General features: G+C 50.4%; 2 protein-coding genes across 8 annotated transcripts; one reads left to right on the top strand and one right to left on the bottom strand.

Moving 5' to 3' along the window:
* Positions 1 to 234: 234 nt before the first annotated feature.
* On the bottom strand, positions 235 to 2,530 carry LOC148118370 (uncharacterized). The gene is made up of 2 exons (XM_087900710.1): positions 2,202 to 2,530; positions 235 to 1,996 (listed from the first exon to the last, which is right to left on the bottom strand). Exons 1-2 carry the CDS (start codon positions 2,528 to 2,530, stop codon positions 1,912 to 1,914), a joined length of 414 nt encoding a protein of 137 aa, XP_087756836.1. The 3' UTR covers positions 235 to 1,911.
* Ing1 (inhibitor of growth family member 1) lies at positions 2,531 to 10,147 on the top strand. Of its 7 annotated transcripts, XR_015736113.1 has the most exons (4): positions 3,756 to 5,258; positions 6,089 to 6,158; positions 7,054 to 7,146; positions 8,315 to 8,359. XR_015736113.1 is itself a non-coding variant. In XM_087900709.1 (2 exons), exon 2 carries the CDS (start codon positions 8,461 to 8,463, stop codon positions 9,016 to 9,018), a length of 558 nt encoding a protein of 185 aa, XP_087756835.1. In that variant the 5' UTR covers positions 2,531 to 2,662; positions 8,315 to 8,460; the 3' UTR covers positions 9,019 to 10,147. The 7 variants fall into 7 exon arrangements, 4 of the variants coding, with proteins under 4 accessions (XP_087756835.1, XP_087756833.1, XP_087756834.1 ...); XR_015736111.1 differs by lacking the exon at positions 7,054 to 7,146 and having other exon boundaries at positions 8,315 to 8,449; XM_087900709.1 differs by lacking the exons at positions 3,756 to 5,258; positions 6,089 to 6,158; positions 7,054 to 7,146 and adding an exon at positions 2,531 to 2,662 and having other exon boundaries at positions 8,315 to 10,147.
* The last annotated feature ends 8,703 nt before the right edge of the window (positions 10,148 to 18,850 follow it).

The following is an 18,850-nucleotide window of genomic DNA, read 5'->3' as shown; positions in this document are numbered from 1 at the left end:
GTATACATAATAAATAAATAATCTTAAAAAAAAAAGATGTGTCTGTCAAAAAAACAGAAAACAAAGGTTGGAATGCAGAACTCAAAGAACTAGAGTGAATATTTAAAATAACAGTTCTAAGCTGGATGGTGGTGGCGCACGCCTTTAATCCCAACAGAGGCAGGTGGATCTCTGTAAGTAGTCTACAGTGCGGGTTCCAGGATAGGCTCCAAAGCTACACAGAGAAACCGTGTCTTGAAAAACCAAAAAGAAAAAAAAACATTTATTTGTATATATATATATGTGTACGCCACAGCAAAAGTGAGGCAGTCCAAAGCTTGGAGGAGCTTCCTTCTACAAGGTGGGGTCACAGGGAGGGAGCTCAGGTTGTCAGACTTGATGGCAAGCACCTTTTCTGGCTAAGTCATCTTGCTGACCCTAGGCTTGTTTCTTTTAAAACGAAAAAGGTTGCACATAGCCACAGGCTTGGACTGGGAATGGAAGCCTAGCTCAGGCTAGTTGAAGTAAGAATGGGAAATTGGCATTTAGCAGGAGGGTGCCCTTTGTCCCAGGAGCCTCACTCAGGGAACACCTCCAACCAGAGCCTCAAGGAGCCTCTCAAACGTGTCTTGCCAGATTCTCTCTCTGGACCCGTGGTCATTGCCTCCCCAGTCTCTGCTTCCCAGGAAGAGGTTTTTCTTAAAGACTGTATTTATTAATTTAGTGTGTATGTGGAGGGAACAAGGGATAAGTTGCGGAGAATTGAGGACCAGCTCTCCTGACGGGTTCTGCCACTCCACCATATGGGTTCAAGGGTTTGAGATCAAGTTAACTCAGCCATCTCCCAACCTTTAATTTTCTATACAGTCTACTTAAAATGCTTGGTTATAGTTAAACTACATTTTATCTATTGATCTTCTGAGCTTGCTCAGAAAGCCACTTTATAAAGCCAATTAAAAAAATAAAAAATGTTTTACCTCAAAGAGGTGAACATACTCAGTATTCCCAGAACATTGTAGTTAGCATGTGGTAGGCACTTGTGAAATAATTCTGGTCAGGTAAACAAGATGTCTTTGGGTTTGTGTCTATGAATTCAATGAGCAACAAAATGGATTAAGAGTATTGTGAACTTAACCGGGTTCAAACTCTGGCTTGGTTATCTTGGGAAAGAGTCAGTTATACCTAATCTTTATTAAACTTAGATAGCGCTGAGATTAAGATAACTGTCTCTTAATTGCTACTGTGCCTTTAAACTGCTTACATGACCTAAGGAAAAAGCCCACTTTTCATATTCAGTTCTGGACCCCTGTCCACGCTTTATTCCACGTCGTGTTCCCAAGCCATATTGTTAGCTTTGGTGCAGACTAGTGGACAAATATTTTCTTCTGGCAACTAGGTGAAACTGAAACTCCATTCTTCTGTTTCTGGCTAGGACTGAAAGCAGTTGGATGTTAGTAAAAAAAAAAAACACCACAGGACATCCAAGTGACGTTCGCCTGCTGAAAACGCACGCCCTGTGCTTCAAGGTGCACACCCACAGCAACGTCCCAGTCTGAACGATCTAACTCAGAAAGAACACAGCTGAACTGAATGTTTCTTGCTGCACTGACATTCCTATGACCGATCGCTGCAACGAGCGCCGCCGCCCCCGTCGACACTCTATTGTAGAGAACTGCGTGGAAGTGTGGATGTCACGAGGGCGCACTGAGTACTTTCACACGTGCCGAGGGGGTTAGGATGTCACCGTGTTTCAAGAGTCGTTCCAAACCCTTCCAAACTACATCTTCTAGGTCTGAAGGGGTGAGTTCTGTTCTGCCGGAGGACGAATTCTGGAGGCTGAAATACAACACCGAGCATGCCGGAGGAGGCTGAAGACAGTGAGCTGACCTGGCGCCGCGGCGACATTCCAACAGGCGAGGCGGAGAGCGGTCATCAGCACTTGGCACACGAGGACACAGCGGCGGAAGGACCCGGGAGCGCCGCCCAGGCAGCAGAGCAAGACTGAGGAACCGGGACTCTAGAGGGGAAGGCAGCAAAGCAAAGGCGCGAAATTCGGCGATCGCAGGCCAGACTCCGCCCCGGGGCGGTACCTAAACCGGAAGGGGGCGGGACCTCCGGAGCCCGTCGCCTAGGCAACCACTCGCTCGGCCCGGGCTTTTCAGAAGCCCTAAATCCGGGGCCGTGGGGGAAGGGCGGGATGGGGATCCGAAGGCTGCGCTAACCTGCGGGCGTGCGCCCGGGGTGCCCGCAGCCTCCTCAGTACGGGGAGGACCCGGGCAGCCTCGGGTGCGGCAGGGCAAGGGCTAAGATCGGGAAGCTGCTCCCGCCAACCCGCCCTCCGTAGACCTCCGAGCTGCACAGAGCACCCCTCGGGGGCCCCTTTGTCTCCAGGCCATTCCAAACTCAGCTCCGAGAGGCGACACAAAGGGACGGCGGGGGCAAACGGCGCAGGCGCGGGCAGCCGCCGAGGATGCTGGGAGTGGTGGTCCCGCGGCGCCTCGGGAGCGACCCTCCCGCGCGGGTCCGCAGCCCCTGTCCGAGCCCTGCGCATGCGCGTCCACTTCCGCCTCCCTCGGACCCGCCTGCTCGGTCCTGCTCGCCGAGGACAGCTCTCTAGTACTAGGCGTGCGGGAGGCGTTGCCGGCCCCACCACACCTCCTTCTCGTCCAGATTGGCCGCAGAGGTAAGAGCCGCCAGGGGATTGGCTGTTGCCGTTGCCAGTTCCGTCCGGGGGCCCTATTTATACCGCGCTCGGGGGCGGGGGGAATGCAGTTCAGCTTGGAGGATGGTGGCTGTACTCAGTGTAGTCAGGTCTGGAGAGTGGCGGCGTGGCGGCTCGTCCGGCCCCGGAGTGTCCTTAGAGGAGCGGGCCTCCTCCCCGCCGTGCCTGGCCGGCGTGCGGCTCCGCCCAGTAGGTCCGCCACCGAGTGCCAAACTCCTAGTAAAGTTTCGTGTCGCCGGCCGTCCCTGCCCCGGGCGGCCCCGCAGCTGTCCCCTCCGCGACCCTGGTCCCCCAGCGACAGTGACAGGCCACGCCCTCGCGCGGGCCGGCCTTCGCGGCCCCGCCGCCCCCCGGCCCGGGACGGTGAGGGGCGTGAATGCGGTGGGGGCGGGGCCGCCTCCGGGAGGAGGAGGGGGGTGGCGGGGCGCATGCGCGCTGCGCGCGGGGCTGAATGTTTCCCAAGTGTTTGAAACTGGTATTTGGGTTTTCCACGTTGGACAAGTGCGGCGAGGCGGGCGGCGGAGCGCGCCCTTCCCGCTGCCGGCCCCGCTCTCTCCGCTCTCCACGCTGGTGGCGGGTGGGCGGCGGTGGCCGGCCCCCTTTGGGTGTGTGCGCGCTCGTACGCACGGCCCCCCGCGCCGCCCGCCGCCCGGGAGGGGGCCTGCACGGCCGGCGGGGCGTGCGCCAGAGCCTCGGCCGCCGCGGCCCGCGCCTGCAGGCGCCGGGGTCCCCGCGGCCCCGGAGGCGGCGCGGCGGGCGCCAGATGTAGCCGCCGGCCGGCCCGGCCGAAGTGGCGCGGGGGGGTCGCGGGAGGGCGAGAGCTTTTGCATTTTGCAGTGCTGTTTGAGGGGGGCGGGGGGTGGAGGAAGCGGAAAGCCGCCGAGTCGCCGGGGACCTCCGGGGTGAACCATGTTGAGTCCTGCCAACGGGGAGCAGATCCACCTGGTGAACTATGTGGAGGATTACCTGGACTCCATCGAGTCACTGCCTTTCGACCTGCAGAGGAACGTCTCGCTGATGCGGGAGATCGACGCCAAATACCAAGGTACGGCGGGTGATGGATGGGCGGGGGCGGCCGCGTCCATCCCCGGGTCCCGGCGACGAGGCTGGCCGGTCCTGCAGGAGCCGGAGCTCCCGGTGGCGTCCTCGGAGGGCTAGGAACAAAAGGTCTGGAGCGCCTTTGAGACGCCGAGGTCCTTGTGTGCCGAGCCCCGGGACATGGAGGAGGAAGGAGCGCGAACGGCTGGCTGCAAGGCTGCGCGACCAAAGCGCTCTTTGTAGTGAAGTGATGAGGCGGTGCTGCGGGGGAGGGGGCGCGGGGCTCGGCCGCGTCCTCGGGGAGGGGGCGCGGGCGGCCGCGCGAGGTGGAGTGCAATACGGACGCGGCGGCCGCAGGGCGCGGGCGCCCGGTTGGAAAGGCGGCTGCGGGCCGGGCTCCCGCGATCCGGAGTGCCGGTCCGGAGAGTCGCCGCCCCCCGCCCGGTCCCGAACCCGAGTGTTACATAAAGTACTGGGCAGTCCGGACCCGGGGTCGCGCGATCGCCCAGGCCCTGTCTGCCTGGGCCCTCCCTTGGCTCTGGACCCGGCTCCGGGGCCGACTACGAGGGGCGCCGGCGCGGTGTGCCTGGCGGAGGGAGAAGGTGGAAGGGAGGATCGTAGTCGACTAGGTCGGTGCACGACTGGGCTGTGCTCGGTGGGCGCGAGCTGGGGCTCCGGCCCGAGAGGAGCGGGGCAGGTGAGGGACCTGCAGTCCTCCCGGAGACCCGGGCTGCCCCGAGTGCGAAGAGGCGGAGCCTACGTGCCCGCCGGGTCCTATCGGTTGTTGGGGAAACTTTGCTGCGAGGTCAGGGGGCTCTGTTTTGGACGTGGATGGTCACTCGGAGTTTACTCCTGTTTACAGAACTGCGCAGCAGGGAAACGGAAGAGTTGGGGGAGGTGGGAGGCCGTCGCTCAGGCCCGCACACCGAGCCCTGCCGGCGAAAGCGCCCCTGCGCGCTCTGTCCGAGCTGCAGCTTCGCAGCTCGGTTTATAGGAGAGTCATTAACATATTGCGGAACGTTCCGCCTCTGCCGCCCTGTGATTGGTCGCGGCGTCCCCCGTGGAATGTCCTTATCAGTGTGCTGCGCAGTCATTGGGGGACGGCCTGCATGGGGCGGGCCTGGCTCGGGGACGCGCTCCGGTCTGTGTTTCCGCTGCCTGCTATTCTCTCTGTGGCAGAGGGCCGGGCGGAGGGAGGAGGCGAGTTGATTTGAATGTCTTCGGGTCGGCCGTCCTCTGGCCTCGGATTGGCTCCTGCCGCTGCTGGGGCGGGCCATTCTCGCGACTCCTGAGGTTTGATTGGTTCTCTCCTGTTGTCTCCGCCCTCGCCGTCGTCGATTCACAGAGGCCTCGGGGCGGGGCGGAGCGCTCTTGGCGAGTCTCATAGGCTGCCGGGATCGCGGTCACTTTCCGGCCGCGGGGCCATGGCGGCAATGAACCCCGGGAGGCCGCTGCGATCGCCTTCTCGGCTCTGGCACCGCGCGGGCAGCTCCGGCCACTTGTCACATTTCCCCGAGGCGTGAGTGAGCGGGGAGGGTCCTGTCGGGACGCGGGTCGGTGTGTTTCGGTGCTTTTCTCCTAGAGACCCGCCGACGCGGCTCCCGCGCCGTGTGGACTGACCTTAGAATAAGCCCTTGCTTGCTCAGAGTTACTGTTGCAGGTGGAGCTTTTTGACGGTCGACAGTGCTTCGGGTGTAGAAGAGTCTGGAAGAACTTAGGGTTCGGTCGTTGTAAATAGAGCTTGTTGCCTGAGTCATTTTTCAAATGTTAGAAAAATACCCCCTTGGAAGCAGTGCCTCATTAGAAACTTTCGTAAGTTAAAATAGCTTTTAAAGAACAAGACAGACTAGATGGTACTGCGGGCCCATTTATTCACCACCTTTATTTTCGCTGATACTTTATGGTGGTCCAGCAGCACTCCGAAGTTCAGCTGCGTTGTTCTTGTCTGTTGCTTTCAGTGGTTTTATTGATTGAGTACTTTGCTTAGGGTAACTGCTATTGTGTGGGTCCCACAGTAACTTTGTGGTAAGTTTTTAATGGGATTTTTCTCCATAAGCTTCACCTAAAGCTGAAAGAAGCAGTTATTCAAATTTAATTTAGCAATAGATAGAATTGCTCTTCTATAAAATACCAGCATTATTTTTGAAACATGGCTGGGTGCAATGACACATGCCTGTAATCCCATTGGAGGCAAGATCAGCAACTCAAGGCCAGCTTTGTCTAACTTATTAACCACACTGGGTTACAAACAAAACAAAAGAAACCTGACTACTGGCTAAGCCATAGTTGAATCCACTTAAATAACACAACATTTGGATTGTTGTTCACTTACTATCGTTTTTTGATAAGGTTTCGCTGTGTGGCCTTAGCTGACCTGAAACTCCTAAAACTTCTAATGCCTGTGAATCTGGAATTTAAGGTATGTTCCATCATGCCAAAAAATGCATATTTTGGGTTAGCTTTGATAAGTCAGATCAGTTGATTTGTCTCTTTGGAGACTGGGACTGTTTTTCCTCCTGTGCTGTGGGATAGTGTCTTGTGATTCTTTCTGGAACCCTCCAGAACCTGAACATAGCCTTCCCTGGTACTTCCGTGACAGCCCTTGGTGATGTCTTGTAGAATTTTTGTTGTTATTTTTGTTTGTTTTGAGACAGTGTCTCCATATGTACTCCTGGCTGGCCTGTATAAGCCACACTGGCCTGGAATTCAAAGAGCTCTGCTGACCTCTGCCTGAGTTCCTGTTTACTGTCAGGAGAAAAGAGAGCAGAGTTTCTAGATAGCCCTTCTGATTTCCAGTGGTTGCCTTAAGAAATAGCAAAAGGGTCTCAAAAAAATCTGGTACTATTTGCTGTTTGAGGAAAATTGCTCAAGGACCTTTCTGTGAATATAATTAGACTTTGGTGCACAATGTTTAAATTGTCTAATCCTTTTATTTTTAAAGTGGCCAACGACTTTATTTGCTCATTTCTGGCATTTGAAGCGCTCTCTGACATCGTTGGCCTGAGATCCTTTGTAGTCTTGAAGCACTCACTCCTGCAGCCTCCCACTTTGTAGGGTTTTCCTCCGTCAGCTTTACAGGTGCCCACCCGTTCCCCTACTTTCCTGTTATCACCTCTGGTTGGGCTGATTTGATGCTCAGTGCAAAGGACCTCTATCTACTTGATGCAGAGACTCACCATACTTGGATATAAGCACACAAAGCTGGGTTTGGCACTTGTCTAAGGTTTGGTGGCTTTGTAAATCTGAGCTGTGGATGAGTGTGATCTCCCATACTTCTTGTAAAGCGATGTTGATACGCATTACAACTCAAGCAGGAACCCCTCCTGCGCTGTGGCCGTGGGTTACCACAGAGCCAAATCATGAAAACACCCAGGCTGGCTTCACACCCGCGTTTCTGCCTCAGTGCGGTGAGTCCTAGAATAGGGGCTGTATTGAGCCGAATTCTTTGCTTTCTCTTAGACTTCTTAACAGCTTTTATTTCTTGGGAAATTTCATTTCCCAAGTGATATTTTATAAGCATATAGACTTATTTTTAGCCTTCCTAAGAAGCTTAAATTTAATACTAGGGTTTAGTTCTCAAAATGGTAATATTGAGTACTCAGAGATAGGCAGGAAGAACTCTGTAGATTCCAGGGCACCCAAGGCTACACAAAGAGACTGTTTTAAAAACAGTATTATAAGCCGTAAATTCAATTATTACAAGTTGTAAAGTCAAATTACACTTTGAACTTTAAACAAAGTGACACTGTCACTTTGGTTTTAAAGCAAGGTTGTCTTGTGAGCAAAGCATTCTTGTTTTCAGTAATGCAGAGCCATGCTAGAGTGGTCCAAGAGGACAGATGCACAGGGCCTCTGCTGTAATCCCAGTCTTTAAGCCATAGGGTGCCATCGTCTAAGTCCACGCGCCTTCTCTGTAGAGTGTTCCAATCATTGAGATGCTCAGATGCAAGGGGGTGGGGAGTCCTGATCTCAAATGCCCAGAACACGGGTAGAAAGTGCCTGGCAGTTCCAGCTGAGGAGGTAGAGACAGGAGCTCGCTCCCTGCTCCAGAGTCAGTGAGACTCTGTCTCGTATAAGATGGAGAGCAAAACCCAAACATAAAGAAATACAGAATAAAAGCTCTTACGTTCTTTTATTTATTTACTTATTATGTATACAATATTCTGTTTGCGTGTATGCCTTCAGGCCAGAAGAGGGCACCAGACCTCATTACAGATGGTTGTGAGCCACCATGTGGTTGCCGGGAATTGAACTCAGGACCTTTGGAAGAGCAGGCAATGCTCTTAACCACTGAGCCATCTCTCCAGCCCCCAGCTCTAACATTCTTACAGAGATATTTGGACAGAAATTGTGAAAATACAACGGATCGGGAGAAACAGTTGAGACCGAAGCCCTTTACCTAAGCTTGAACTTTTTGTTCATCACCTCAGCTTTGCTGAGTGGGAGCCACGGCTCACACATGGCAAGAGTTTGACCCAGGGAACCGTGGCCCCTTGTGACTTTTGATTTAGTTGGCATTTGGGCTTCTTTCCCAGTGTTCCTCGCAATGTGTAACGCAGACTGTTTCTGTTGTAGAGATCCTGAAGGAGTTGGATGACTACTATGAGAAGTTCAAGCGGGAGACGGACGGCACCCAGAAGAGGCGGGTGCTGCACTGCATCCAGAGGGCCCTGATCCGCAGCCAGGAGCTCGGTGATGAGAAGATCCAGATCGTCAGTCAGATGGTGGAGCTGGTGGAGAACCGCACCAGGCAGGTGGACAGTCATGTGGAGCTCTTCGAAGCCCACCAGGACATCAGCGACAGCACTGGCAGCAGCGGCAAGGCTGGCCAGGACAAGTCCAAGAGTGAGACAATCGCTCAGGCAGACAAGCCGAATAACAAGCGGTCCCGGAGGCAGCGAAACAACGAGAATCGAGAGAATGCGTCTAATAATCACGACCACGATGACATCACCTCAGGAACGCCCAAGGAGAAGAAAGCAAAAACCTCAAAGAAGAAGAAACGCTCCAAGGCCAAAGCAGAGAGGGAAGCCTCTCCCGCAGACCTCCCCATCGACCCCAACGAGCCCACGTACTGTCTGTGCAATCAGGTCTCCTATGGAGAGATGATCGGCTGCGACAACGACGAGTGCCCCATCGAGTGGTTCCACTTCTCCTGCGTGGGGCTCAACCATAAACCAAAGGGCAAGTGGTACTGCCCCAAATGTCGGGGGGAGAACGAGAAAACGATGGACAAAGCCCTGGAGAAGTCCAAGAAAGAAAGGGCTTACAACAGGTAGTTTGTGGACGTTCACCCGTGAGAACAGACCCGCCGGTGTATTTGTGTCGCTCGCTGCCTTTGCGGAAGTCCGAGGACCGTCAGATGGGTGTTTTTAGAGGGGCTGGGATGGGTCCTCTCCTCGGGACGGCGGACACAGCCTGTGTCTTCATGGTGTACCCGTAACCAGACTGGGGCTGCAGATCAGCAGTTTAGAAGCTACAAAGAGAGGTTCCAATTAAACATGTCAGCAAATGTCAGACTGGTTTTTGGGGTTGGGGAGTGACTTGAAAGTAATCTAACAGATGTATAAAGAAGAGATTTAATTTGGCTGTTTTAACAAAAATGTTATGGTTTACAAAAAAAAAATCGCCAGGTTGCTGAAGTGCAGCAAGAGTGCTTCTCCCTACCATAATGTATATCCACATGACAAGTTGGTCAAAGGTTTAAAGTCTAAATATTATTTTTTAAAAAGGTAAATGAGTAAATTTTACATGACATTTTATACATGGCCTATTCCCCAACTGGCCATTTTTAATGACTGGGTACATTTTTAGTAGGTCAGACACAAGTGGTCCAGGCAGTGGGTCCAAGTCTTGCCTTTGCTACCTAGGTCACAGTGTAGCCACCTTTAACTTATGAAGTGTATAAATGTACATTTCCCAGCCGCCTTGCCCCTGCTGTAGTATAACCGGAAGTGCAGCCTGGTGCTGTTGTGAAGCCAAGGTGCGCATCCTGCTGCGTGTGTGAGCTGTATAGATGTTGTGTCAAGAAATAAATGAAACTTGACCAGTTTGTTTCTTTAGCATTTAATTTTAACATATAAATAATTTTAAATTTTTTTGTCTTAAAAATTTATACACCAGCAGTTTAGACAAAGCCTTAAGCAAATTGTATAATACTGATCTCACATAATAAGGAAGTAGACATTATGTCCATGCCAGCAAATAAATGTCAAAAAAATACTTAGAGCAGAGGTTAGGAAGTGACTGTGTACTAGAGATCCAGCCCCACCATCTGTTTTGTGTGGCCTGTGAGCTAAGAATGGGCTCTGTGTTTCTAAGTGCTTTGAAAAAATCTCATTTCATGATACATGAAAGTCCTATGAATTCAGATTTGAGTGTCTATAAATAAAGACTCGTTGGAACACGGCCATGCTTATTTCCTTACGTGCTGTCTGTGGCTGCCTGTGAAGGACCGAGACTGGCTCTTGGCTGAGATCGCTGCTGACAGCTGATGTTGGCCACCCATCGATGGCACACGTCCTTAGCTACCCAAGTACGGGAGTGCAGATCTCTTCTCTGGGTGACAAGCGCACTGCGTGATCTGTCTGTGGGGCCTCTGGGCCAGGTCACTGTGAGTTACTGTGGTGCCTGTTGTTGGCAGTGTACAAATAGTCAGGTAGCTGTTTGTTGACTTGAGAATTTTTTTTACACTGGGCATAAATTCATTTTCTGGTTTTTCCGTTGTAGAGTTACTGTGTGAACACTGAGTCACAGCCAGTAATGCCTTAAACTTCAGCCCTGAGTTCATTGATGTTCACAGACACTTTTACTTTTTGGCAGAGTATTAGAACCTTTAGGAATAAATCTACTAGCCTGGCGGTGCTGGCACGCACCACTAATCCCAACACTCCAGAAGCAGGCCCATCTCTGTGAGTTCAAGGACAGCCAGGGCTGCAAAGAGAAACCCTGTCTCATAACAACAAAAATTTGAACCAGAGTTTAATAAATGATGAAGAAAGCTAAAATACATCATAAAAGGGGTCAGAGAAACGGCTCAGCAATTAAGAGCACTTGCTCTTACAGAAAACTCAGTTTTGATTCCCAGCACCCACATTGCTCATGGGAACCAATGCCTCCTTCTGACTTCATGGGCACCAGGCACACAAGAAGTAACCTACATTTATACAGGCAAACACTCAACACATAAACAAAAATACTCAATGCAGCAGGAGGCAGAGATCTCCGAGGTTGAGGCCAGCCTCGTCTATATAACAAATTCCAGTCCAGCCAGGGCTACACAGTGACACCCTGACTCAAAGGGAAAAACAAAAGAGGTAAAAACTCAATTGTTTGGGTGTTTCTGTTTTCTAATGAAGCCAGTATTGAAAGGAGTACATTTTCTTTATGTTTTGTTGTGGTAGGGGAGAGATAAGATAGTAGGGCACCTTGCTGTGTGTGGACCTCATCTGCCCTTCTGAGGGTTACTCCTAACACCGCTCAACTCCTAGCCCAAGTTCTTCTCTTTCACAATGCCTGCTTCATGTTAGCATGGCTTTGAGAAGTAAGGGCGATTACTCCAGTAAGACAGTGGCTAACGTAGCCAGGCATGCTGAGAGTCTTCTGATGGTGACCCATGTACCACCTTGTATGTGCACAAACCATGTCACCGCCTCACACAAAGTTGTGTTGTGTTTGCTGGCTTGAATCACCGATCAGTTCCAGCGGGCAGTGAGAAATCCTGACCTTGCTGTGTCAGGATTTAGGGTTGCAATCAGGGTGTAGGAAAGCTCTGCCACCCGGGCCGATACTGGAGGACAGGTTTCTTGGGACGTCTGCTACCAGCTGCTCAGTGAACACAGTTCAGACAGGTCTCCAGATGTTGATATTGTGGTTTTTGTTTTTCCATGAGTATGGGTGTTTTGGCTGACTGGTTGATGCCCACAGAGGCCAGAAGAGGGCATTGGGTCCCTTGGAATTGGAGTTAGAGGTGTATGTGAGCCACCGCTCCAGCTCCGCCTATTAAATTGAGCAAAGGAAATGATAAGTAAAGCAAGGTTTGAGGGTTCGGGAGGGCTGACACCCCAGGTGCTAGGAAGGGATGCTGCCTAGTTATAGGGTTTTATCCACGATGTTGGCTTCCGTCCAGCATTGGTGGAGCTGTGGCTGTTCTGATACCTGCTCACTGGCGCGCCATCTGTATGCCGGAAAGAGGAGGTGCTGAGCTGCGGTAGTGTTTCCTAGCGGATACTTCTGTAGTGCTGGGTGGTCTGTGGCCATCCCCAGCCTTTCTGATACGCAGAGTGAGGTTCAGTCTCTAACTTGAAGCTCTTGCCGCACTCAGCCTATCTGAGCTTCCTGCATTTCTATCCCTGTCCTAACGTACGGCTGTTCATGCTTAAGTCTCAGGCTCCCCGGAGCCAAGGAGCTTGAGAGTTGATGGGGTCTGGGCTTTCCCATCTGGAAACCTAGTCTGGGCCTGCTTTCCTGGGGCACAGTGTCTGCTCATCTAAACCTCTTGAATTTGTAGGAGGGGCTCAGGAAGGCCAGAAGTAGTTACACAGTGGGAGGAATAAAGAGGGCCTGTATGTGAATGGAAGTAGCCCCTAGGACTTTTTGAATATTACTATCTAGCTTTTGACTCACAGCAGGAGGGCGCTAAACCCCCACCCTTAGCTAGTGCTGGGATTTTAGGGTGTGCCTGCACGAGGAATGGAAAAGGAGAGTTCCCATCCTTCATTCTGTGCCTCATGTTTGCTGTTAACCTGATTCTGTTCAGGAAGATAGGGTAGTGTCTTCCCCCATTTAAAATCCTGGCTAAAGGAAGTTACCGGAAGTAACAGGTTGAATAACTGTAACATTCTATTAAAGTTTTTGTGGCCAGATGTGATACACACCTTTAGCCCCAGCACTCAGGAGGCAGAGGCAGGTGGATCTCTGGCGTTTAGGCCAGTCTACAGAGTGTTCCAGGATAGCCAGGGCTGCAGAGAAACCCTGCTATGGGAAAGGAGAAAATCCTGTGGACTAATGGCTCAGAAGATAAAGGTCCTTGCCTCCAAGCCTGACCATCTGAGCTCACTCTTAATGAGCTAGGATTGGACTCTAGGGTTTTTTTGAGACGGGATTTATTTGTGTGGCCCTGGCTGTCCTGGATCTCACTATGTAAACAGTGATCAAAGGCATGTGCCACCATCACTCGGCTGAGATTGGACTCTCTCTTTTTTTAATTTTCAGGGTTTTTTTTAAATGTGTGAGTGCTCTGTGTGCCAGAAGAGGGCATCAGATCCTATTACAGATGGTGGTGAGCCACCCTGCGGCTGCTGGGAATTGAACTCAGAACCTATGAAAGAGCAGCCAGTGCTCTTAACCTCTGAGCCATCTCTCCACCTCTGAGGCTGGACTCTTAAAAGTTGTTTTGTTCTTCCTCCTCCACACTTGTGCCACGGCACATCTGCACAAGTAGTGCTCACCTGCGCACGCACACACAGTACGGTTTTTGGTGTTTGCTAAGCAAGCCAACTTTGGGTCAAAGCATGGAGCACTGCTGGTTAGTATGCCCACTAATTCACTCACTGTTGAGAGTTGGGGTGACACCGTGCGCTCGCTCATGCTGCAGGACAAGTGCCCTGCCACCACACGGTTCCTCCAGCTCCTGTTTACTTCCTGTCAGAGCTTTTCCTTCCGTTGCTCACGTTGACCTCAAACAGGTGATGCAAGTATTTTAGTTTTGTGGGCTACGGTCATGTGGGTTTTCGTTTTCAGTGTTAGATCCATTACATCCCTGTGGGCAAGAAGACCCAGTCCTGGTTAGGGCTTTTGTTTATTTTTGGGATAGGCCTGGAACTTGCTATGTAGCTGGGGCTGGCTTTAAGCCTGATCATCTTGCCTACACTTCCCTAGTGCTAGGATTACCATGTACCACCATGCCAACTTCTAGTGAGGGCTTCCATCTCAGGTGAGGGACCTGACTGGTTCAGGGCCTGTACAGCTTCAGTAGCATCTACTGCCTTGTTCCAGGTGGTCTGCTGGTCGGCTTTGATGCTGCTTGAGGGTTAATTGATCGAGCTAGGAGCTGTGACCAGCCCTGTGGAGTAGGAGCTACTGTGGGTTCTTCACTAAACTGAGGAAGATGGGAGAAACTCTGGGGCACAGGGTTGAAGGATTTCCTGAGGGCTTTGTCATGGGGCTCTGGTAGCTGACACCTGGCACGCGTTTGTCCCTCATTCCATCCAACAACCACCACCACCCATCATCCTCCTCTCCCCCTCCCCCCTCAGAAGGAAAGGGGTGTGCGGATGCGTGCACTGCTGGGTGGTCTCCTGCAGCAAGCTCTCACCAGCTGGAAGAGGCAGACCTGGAGGGAGACTTGGGGTTGCTTGGTGTAGAGAGCAGTGTCCTGCAGAAGTGTTAGCTGCTGCTAAGAAAGCAGGATTTGCTGATATTACTTGGAACACTAATGTGCTGAGATGAGGGTTTTTTGTTTTGTTTTGAGACTGGGTCTCATTGTAGACCAGTAAGTATGGCCTCAAACACACACACACACACACACACATACACACACACACACACACACACCCTTGCCCCAGCCCCCCTGCTGTTATAGATAGCCACTACCACATCCAACTCTAATTAGCACAAAATTCAATATTTTTATCAAAGTTTTATAATAAAATGTAAAACTATTGCTTTAGAGTATAATTGAAGATGCTGAGAAATGATTTGTTTTAAGTTTGTTTTGTTCTTTTTTTAAATTCTTCAAGACAAGGTTTCTCTGTGTAGCCCTGGCTGTCCTGGAACTCTCTCTGTTGGCCAGGCTGACATGGAATGCCTGCCTCTGCCTCTTGAATGCTGGGATTAAAGGCATATACCACCATACTCGGTGAGAAATGATACATCCCAAATTACTCATTTAGTTTAAGTTGCTTGGTCATTGTTTCCGTTTCTGATGCATTTAAGCGTCTGATTGCAAGTAAGCGAAGAGGCCTCTTCCTGGGCATAGAGAAAATAAAGGAAAATACAAGAAGTCTCCGATTCCAGGCTGTCTCAGAGTTTCTATTGCTGTGAAGAGACACCATGACCACGGCAACTCTTATAAAAAAAATTTACTTGAGGTTTTAGAGATTTAGTCCATCATCGTCGTGACAGGAACGTGGTGGCTTATGAGCAGACATGGTGCTGGAGGAGAAACTAACGGTTCTGACAGCTGCTCCCACAGGCAGCAGTGGTCTGTATCCCATGACTTCGGCACATATAAGAGCTCAAAGGCCACCTCTGCAGGGACACACCTGCTCCAACAAGGCTACACCTCCCCAAACTTACAGAGTGTGTGTGTGTGTGTGTGTGTGTGTGTGTGTGTGTGTGTGTGTGTGTTGGAATGACTTACAGGCCGCAGCCCAACAATGGCTGGTGGTTCAGTCACTCGAGGCTGGGTGTGTCACCTGGTCTTCTGTATGCGCTGAAATCCGGGATAAGTAGTCTCCAATGCCAGGGAAGGCATCGCTATGCTGACAAAAAATGGCAGGCAGACGAAGAATGAACAGTCTCATCTGCTGATGGACACCTAGCAACCTGCTATATTAATGGACGTGCTGATACCGCTGGTGCCTGTTGACTTAGATTCCTTCGGGAAGGTCTAGCTGGGTTGGAAAATGGCTCATTTCTAGTGTGTTGAGGAGCTGACATACAGAGCTTCATGATGTCCACACTGCTTTCTGCTCCACCAACAGAGTATGGGGGTTCTTCGCCCAGCCTCTCTCCTCACCAGCATCTGTGGGGTTTATTTCTTGGTAGCTGATCTGTCTGGGGTGAGATAGAATATATATTCATTGACTACTTCTGCTTGCTCCTTAGAGAACTCTGTCCAACTCCCTTATTTAATTATTGATTGGATTATTGGGGGGGTTCGTTTGTACTTTATTAAATTCTATGTATATATTCTAGATATTAGTCCTCTGTCAAATGAATATCTGTCTCAGGGTTTCTATTGCTATGAAGAAGCTCCATGACCATGACAACTCTTAAAAGGAAAATATTTCATTGTAGCTGGTTTTCAGTTTCTGAGATTTACTCCATTATTGTCAGTGCAGGAAGCATGGCCGCATACAGACAGACATGGTGCCGAAGTAGTAGCTAAGAGTTCTACATCTGGATCCATAGACAGCAGGAAGAGACTGCCACTGGCCTGGCTTGAGCATCTGAGACTTCAAAACCCACCCCATAGTGACACACTTCCTCCAACAAGGCCATGCCTCCTAATAGTGCTGGTATAGGCCTATGAGGGCCATTTTTATTCAACCCACCACATCTTTTGGAGATTTTTCTCCCATTCTGAAGCTTGTCTCTTCAGTCTTCCTTTGCTATATAGAAGCTTTGCATTTGTTTTATTTATTAAAGATTTATCTACTTTAGGTGGTAGTGTACATCTTTAATCCCAGTATTCAGAAGGCAGAGGCAAGAGGATCTCTGGTTCGAGGCCAGCCTGGTCTACATGAGTTTCAGGGCTGCCAGAGCTATACAACAACAAAAACGAAAAGGTTTTATTTATTTTTATTGTAAACATGATTATTTTGCCTGTGTGGATGTATGTATGTATGCCTGGCACCCACAGAGACCAGAGAGGGCACTGAATTCCTACAACTAGAGTCACAGCAGCTGCAGGGCAGCTACACCCATCTGTCCCTCCGGTCTCGGGATGGATGCCCTCCCTGGCCTTGGAGGGTACCGGGCATAAATGTGGTGACATACATCCACATAAAAATACTTATTAAAGGGCTGGAGAGATGGCTCAGTGGTTAAGAGCACTGGCTGCTCTTCCAGAGGTCCTGAGTTCAATTCGAAGCAACCACATGGTGGCTCACAACCATCTGTAATGAGATCTGACACCCTCCTCTGGCGGGCGGGCATACATGGAGGCAGAATGTTGTATACATAATAAATAAATAAATCTTTAAAAAGTTTTCTTAAAGGTTTTCAGCCTGCAAGATTTGTTCATTTATTCAGTTGTATGTTACAGGTGATCGTGAGCCATGTATCTGGGAACTCGGAACCTAGGACTCTGTAACATGAGGGGCCGGCTTGTTCTGTTTTATTTTTGAGGCAGGGTTTCTCTGTGTAACTACCCTGGCTGTCCTGGAACTTGCTCTGTAGACCATGCTAGGGACCTTTTTTTTTTTTTTTGAAACCTTAAAGCACACCCCCAATGACACTCCTCCTCTGAGGCCACACCTAATCCTTCACAAACAGTTCTGTGAACTGGGACCCAAGCATTAAGATGTATGAGCCACTTGGGACCATTCTCATTCAAACCATGATAGCCCAGACTATAGTGTGAGTTGATGTCTGAAAAGCAAGCATGTTTGTGTATCCACTTGGAGCCATCTCCAGTGTCCAGCCTGCTGCGCTGCTGGAAACGAGTCTCATCAGCACCTCCCCATTAGATCCTGACGTCCAGGGCCATGGCTGACTCCTTTTGTTACCTAGGACCTGTGTGTTTAGGAAATGCCATTTGGATGAATGCCAGGAACAGTCATTTCGAGTTCAAGTAATTATTTTGAAATTCTAAAAACCATCAAAGCAATTTCCTTTTTCAGACTCTCTGATTCTGTAACTCAACACCTCCCTGTGGCTTGGGGAACCCTCAGGAAGTTAGTTGTTCGCAAGAGCTATCTGTGTTAATGGGATTAACTGGGAAGTGGCCCAGTTGTACCTTAATTTAAACCACATGAAGCCACTCCACTAGGAGAGTGGAGACATTTACAGCATGGATAAATTGCCCAATGATACCAATCGGATTGCAAAGTTTTAGGGAAATGATGGCGGCATGAAGTTTGCCTCTTCTGTCGTCAAAGATGCCCCCATGTTATCCTCGGCTGACATTGGCCATGGCCTCAAATTGGCTTGTGGATCCCTCATAGTTCAGCTTCCTTCTTTACAACCAACACAAGGGAGGGTGCAGCACAGACGCTGCCTCCAAGCTCTCGGGACTCCAATGCTAAGTCTTAAAACTCAGCAACAACCAAGCAGCTGCGGAAATCCATTGTGAGTGCAGCAGAGACACATGGGAGATACAGGCGGAGACACTCCGTAAGTGGGAAGAGCTCTTGGCCCAAATGATATCACCAGAGGCAAAAAGATCCTAACCTTGCTCTGGTGGAGGTCCTTTCCCACATTAGTTTCCTGTGCTTTGATGATGAGGAATTAAGCTCAACCTGCCAACACTGGGCTTGCCTGCCATGGAACACTCCCCTGGCACTCACTGGTAAGGTGGAGGGATCCTAAATTCCTCCAGTGGCAACTCCCAGCCCCTATGGACCCGAGGACGAGGGTATACTTACATCTTTCCACAGAGTGCCACCACTCCAATATGGATGCCCTTCAGATATTCGTCCTGCTACGGACCAAGAAACCTTGCCCAAGGAAGAAGTTATGGATGGGTGACATATTGCCACGGTTCTTTATACTGTTCTTTGCTCTGCGTCTGTGGAAGATTTGTGGGCCCTTGACCAACTACCCCCATTTTTTTTGCCTGTGGCTGTTTGCTTTACTATAAATATATCCTTCAGTCCCTGTGTAAAATCATATATCATGACCATGGGAGACTTTCATGGCAATCTTGCTAGTGCAACCATGTTGTACTTGGAGCTTCTTGCCCCGCTCACAAATTACAAATACCCATTAGTTCCTCCAGTGATATCTCAACCGCCTTTGCCTCGATGTCCAGTGGTGTTCAGACTGTCCACTTCCCGTTGGGCTCCCCATCCCTTGGGAACATTGTCAGTCTCCTTTCTCCTCTGGATTATCTGGTTACAGCCTGTAACATCCAGCTTGGCATGTGGAGGCTCACTGCACTTGATGTCTCCTGCCTTACTCTGCATATTCTCAGAGATCCCATACGTTTTCAATTTGTCCCTATCATGGACAAATGAGACTGATGTGGCTCCTTTAAATGTCTTGATTTGTGTCCTTTGACACTCCTAAAGGGTGGTTGTCTTTTTAACAGGATCTACCTACTTCCATAAAAAGGTATTCTGGTCAATGGACAGGAAGAAGTGCTGTAAATGGGACACAAAAATACCAAATTAACTGGAAGGCCACCCCAGTCTGTGTCCAACCCCCATTCTTTCCAGTAACTAA

Source organism: Myodes glareolus, chromosome 23, assembly GCF_982192425.1.
Source record: "Myodes glareolus chromosome 23, mMyoGla1.1, whole genome shotgun sequence".
In the NCBI taxonomy this organism is placed as follows: domain Eukaryota; kingdom Metazoa; phylum Chordata; class Mammalia; order Rodentia; family Cricetidae; genus Myodes; species Myodes glareolus.
The sequence above is the reverse complement of the archived record's forward strand: the minus strand, read 5'-3'. Positions and strand labels throughout refer to the sequence as shown.

Bases quoted from the DNA above. Each gene is read 5' to 3' on its own strand.
- LOC148118370 (XM_087900710.1), bottom strand. From the start codon at position 2,530: ATGCGCAGGGCTCGGACAGGGGCTGCGGACCCGCGCGGGAGGGTCGCT. The intron at 1,997-2,201 runs GTTAGCGCAGCC...CTTCCCCTCTAG, and splicing joins CCCCGGGCGCACGCCCGCAG to AGTCCCGGTTCCTCAGTCTT.
- Ing1 (XM_087900705.1), top strand. From the start codon at position 6,993: ATGAGTGTGATCTCCCATACTTCTTGTAAAGCGATGTTGATACGCATT. The intron at 7,147-8,314 runs GTGAGTCCTAGA...TTTCTGTTGTAG, and splicing joins CGCGTTTCTGCCTCAGTGCG to AGATCCTGAAGGAGTTGGAT.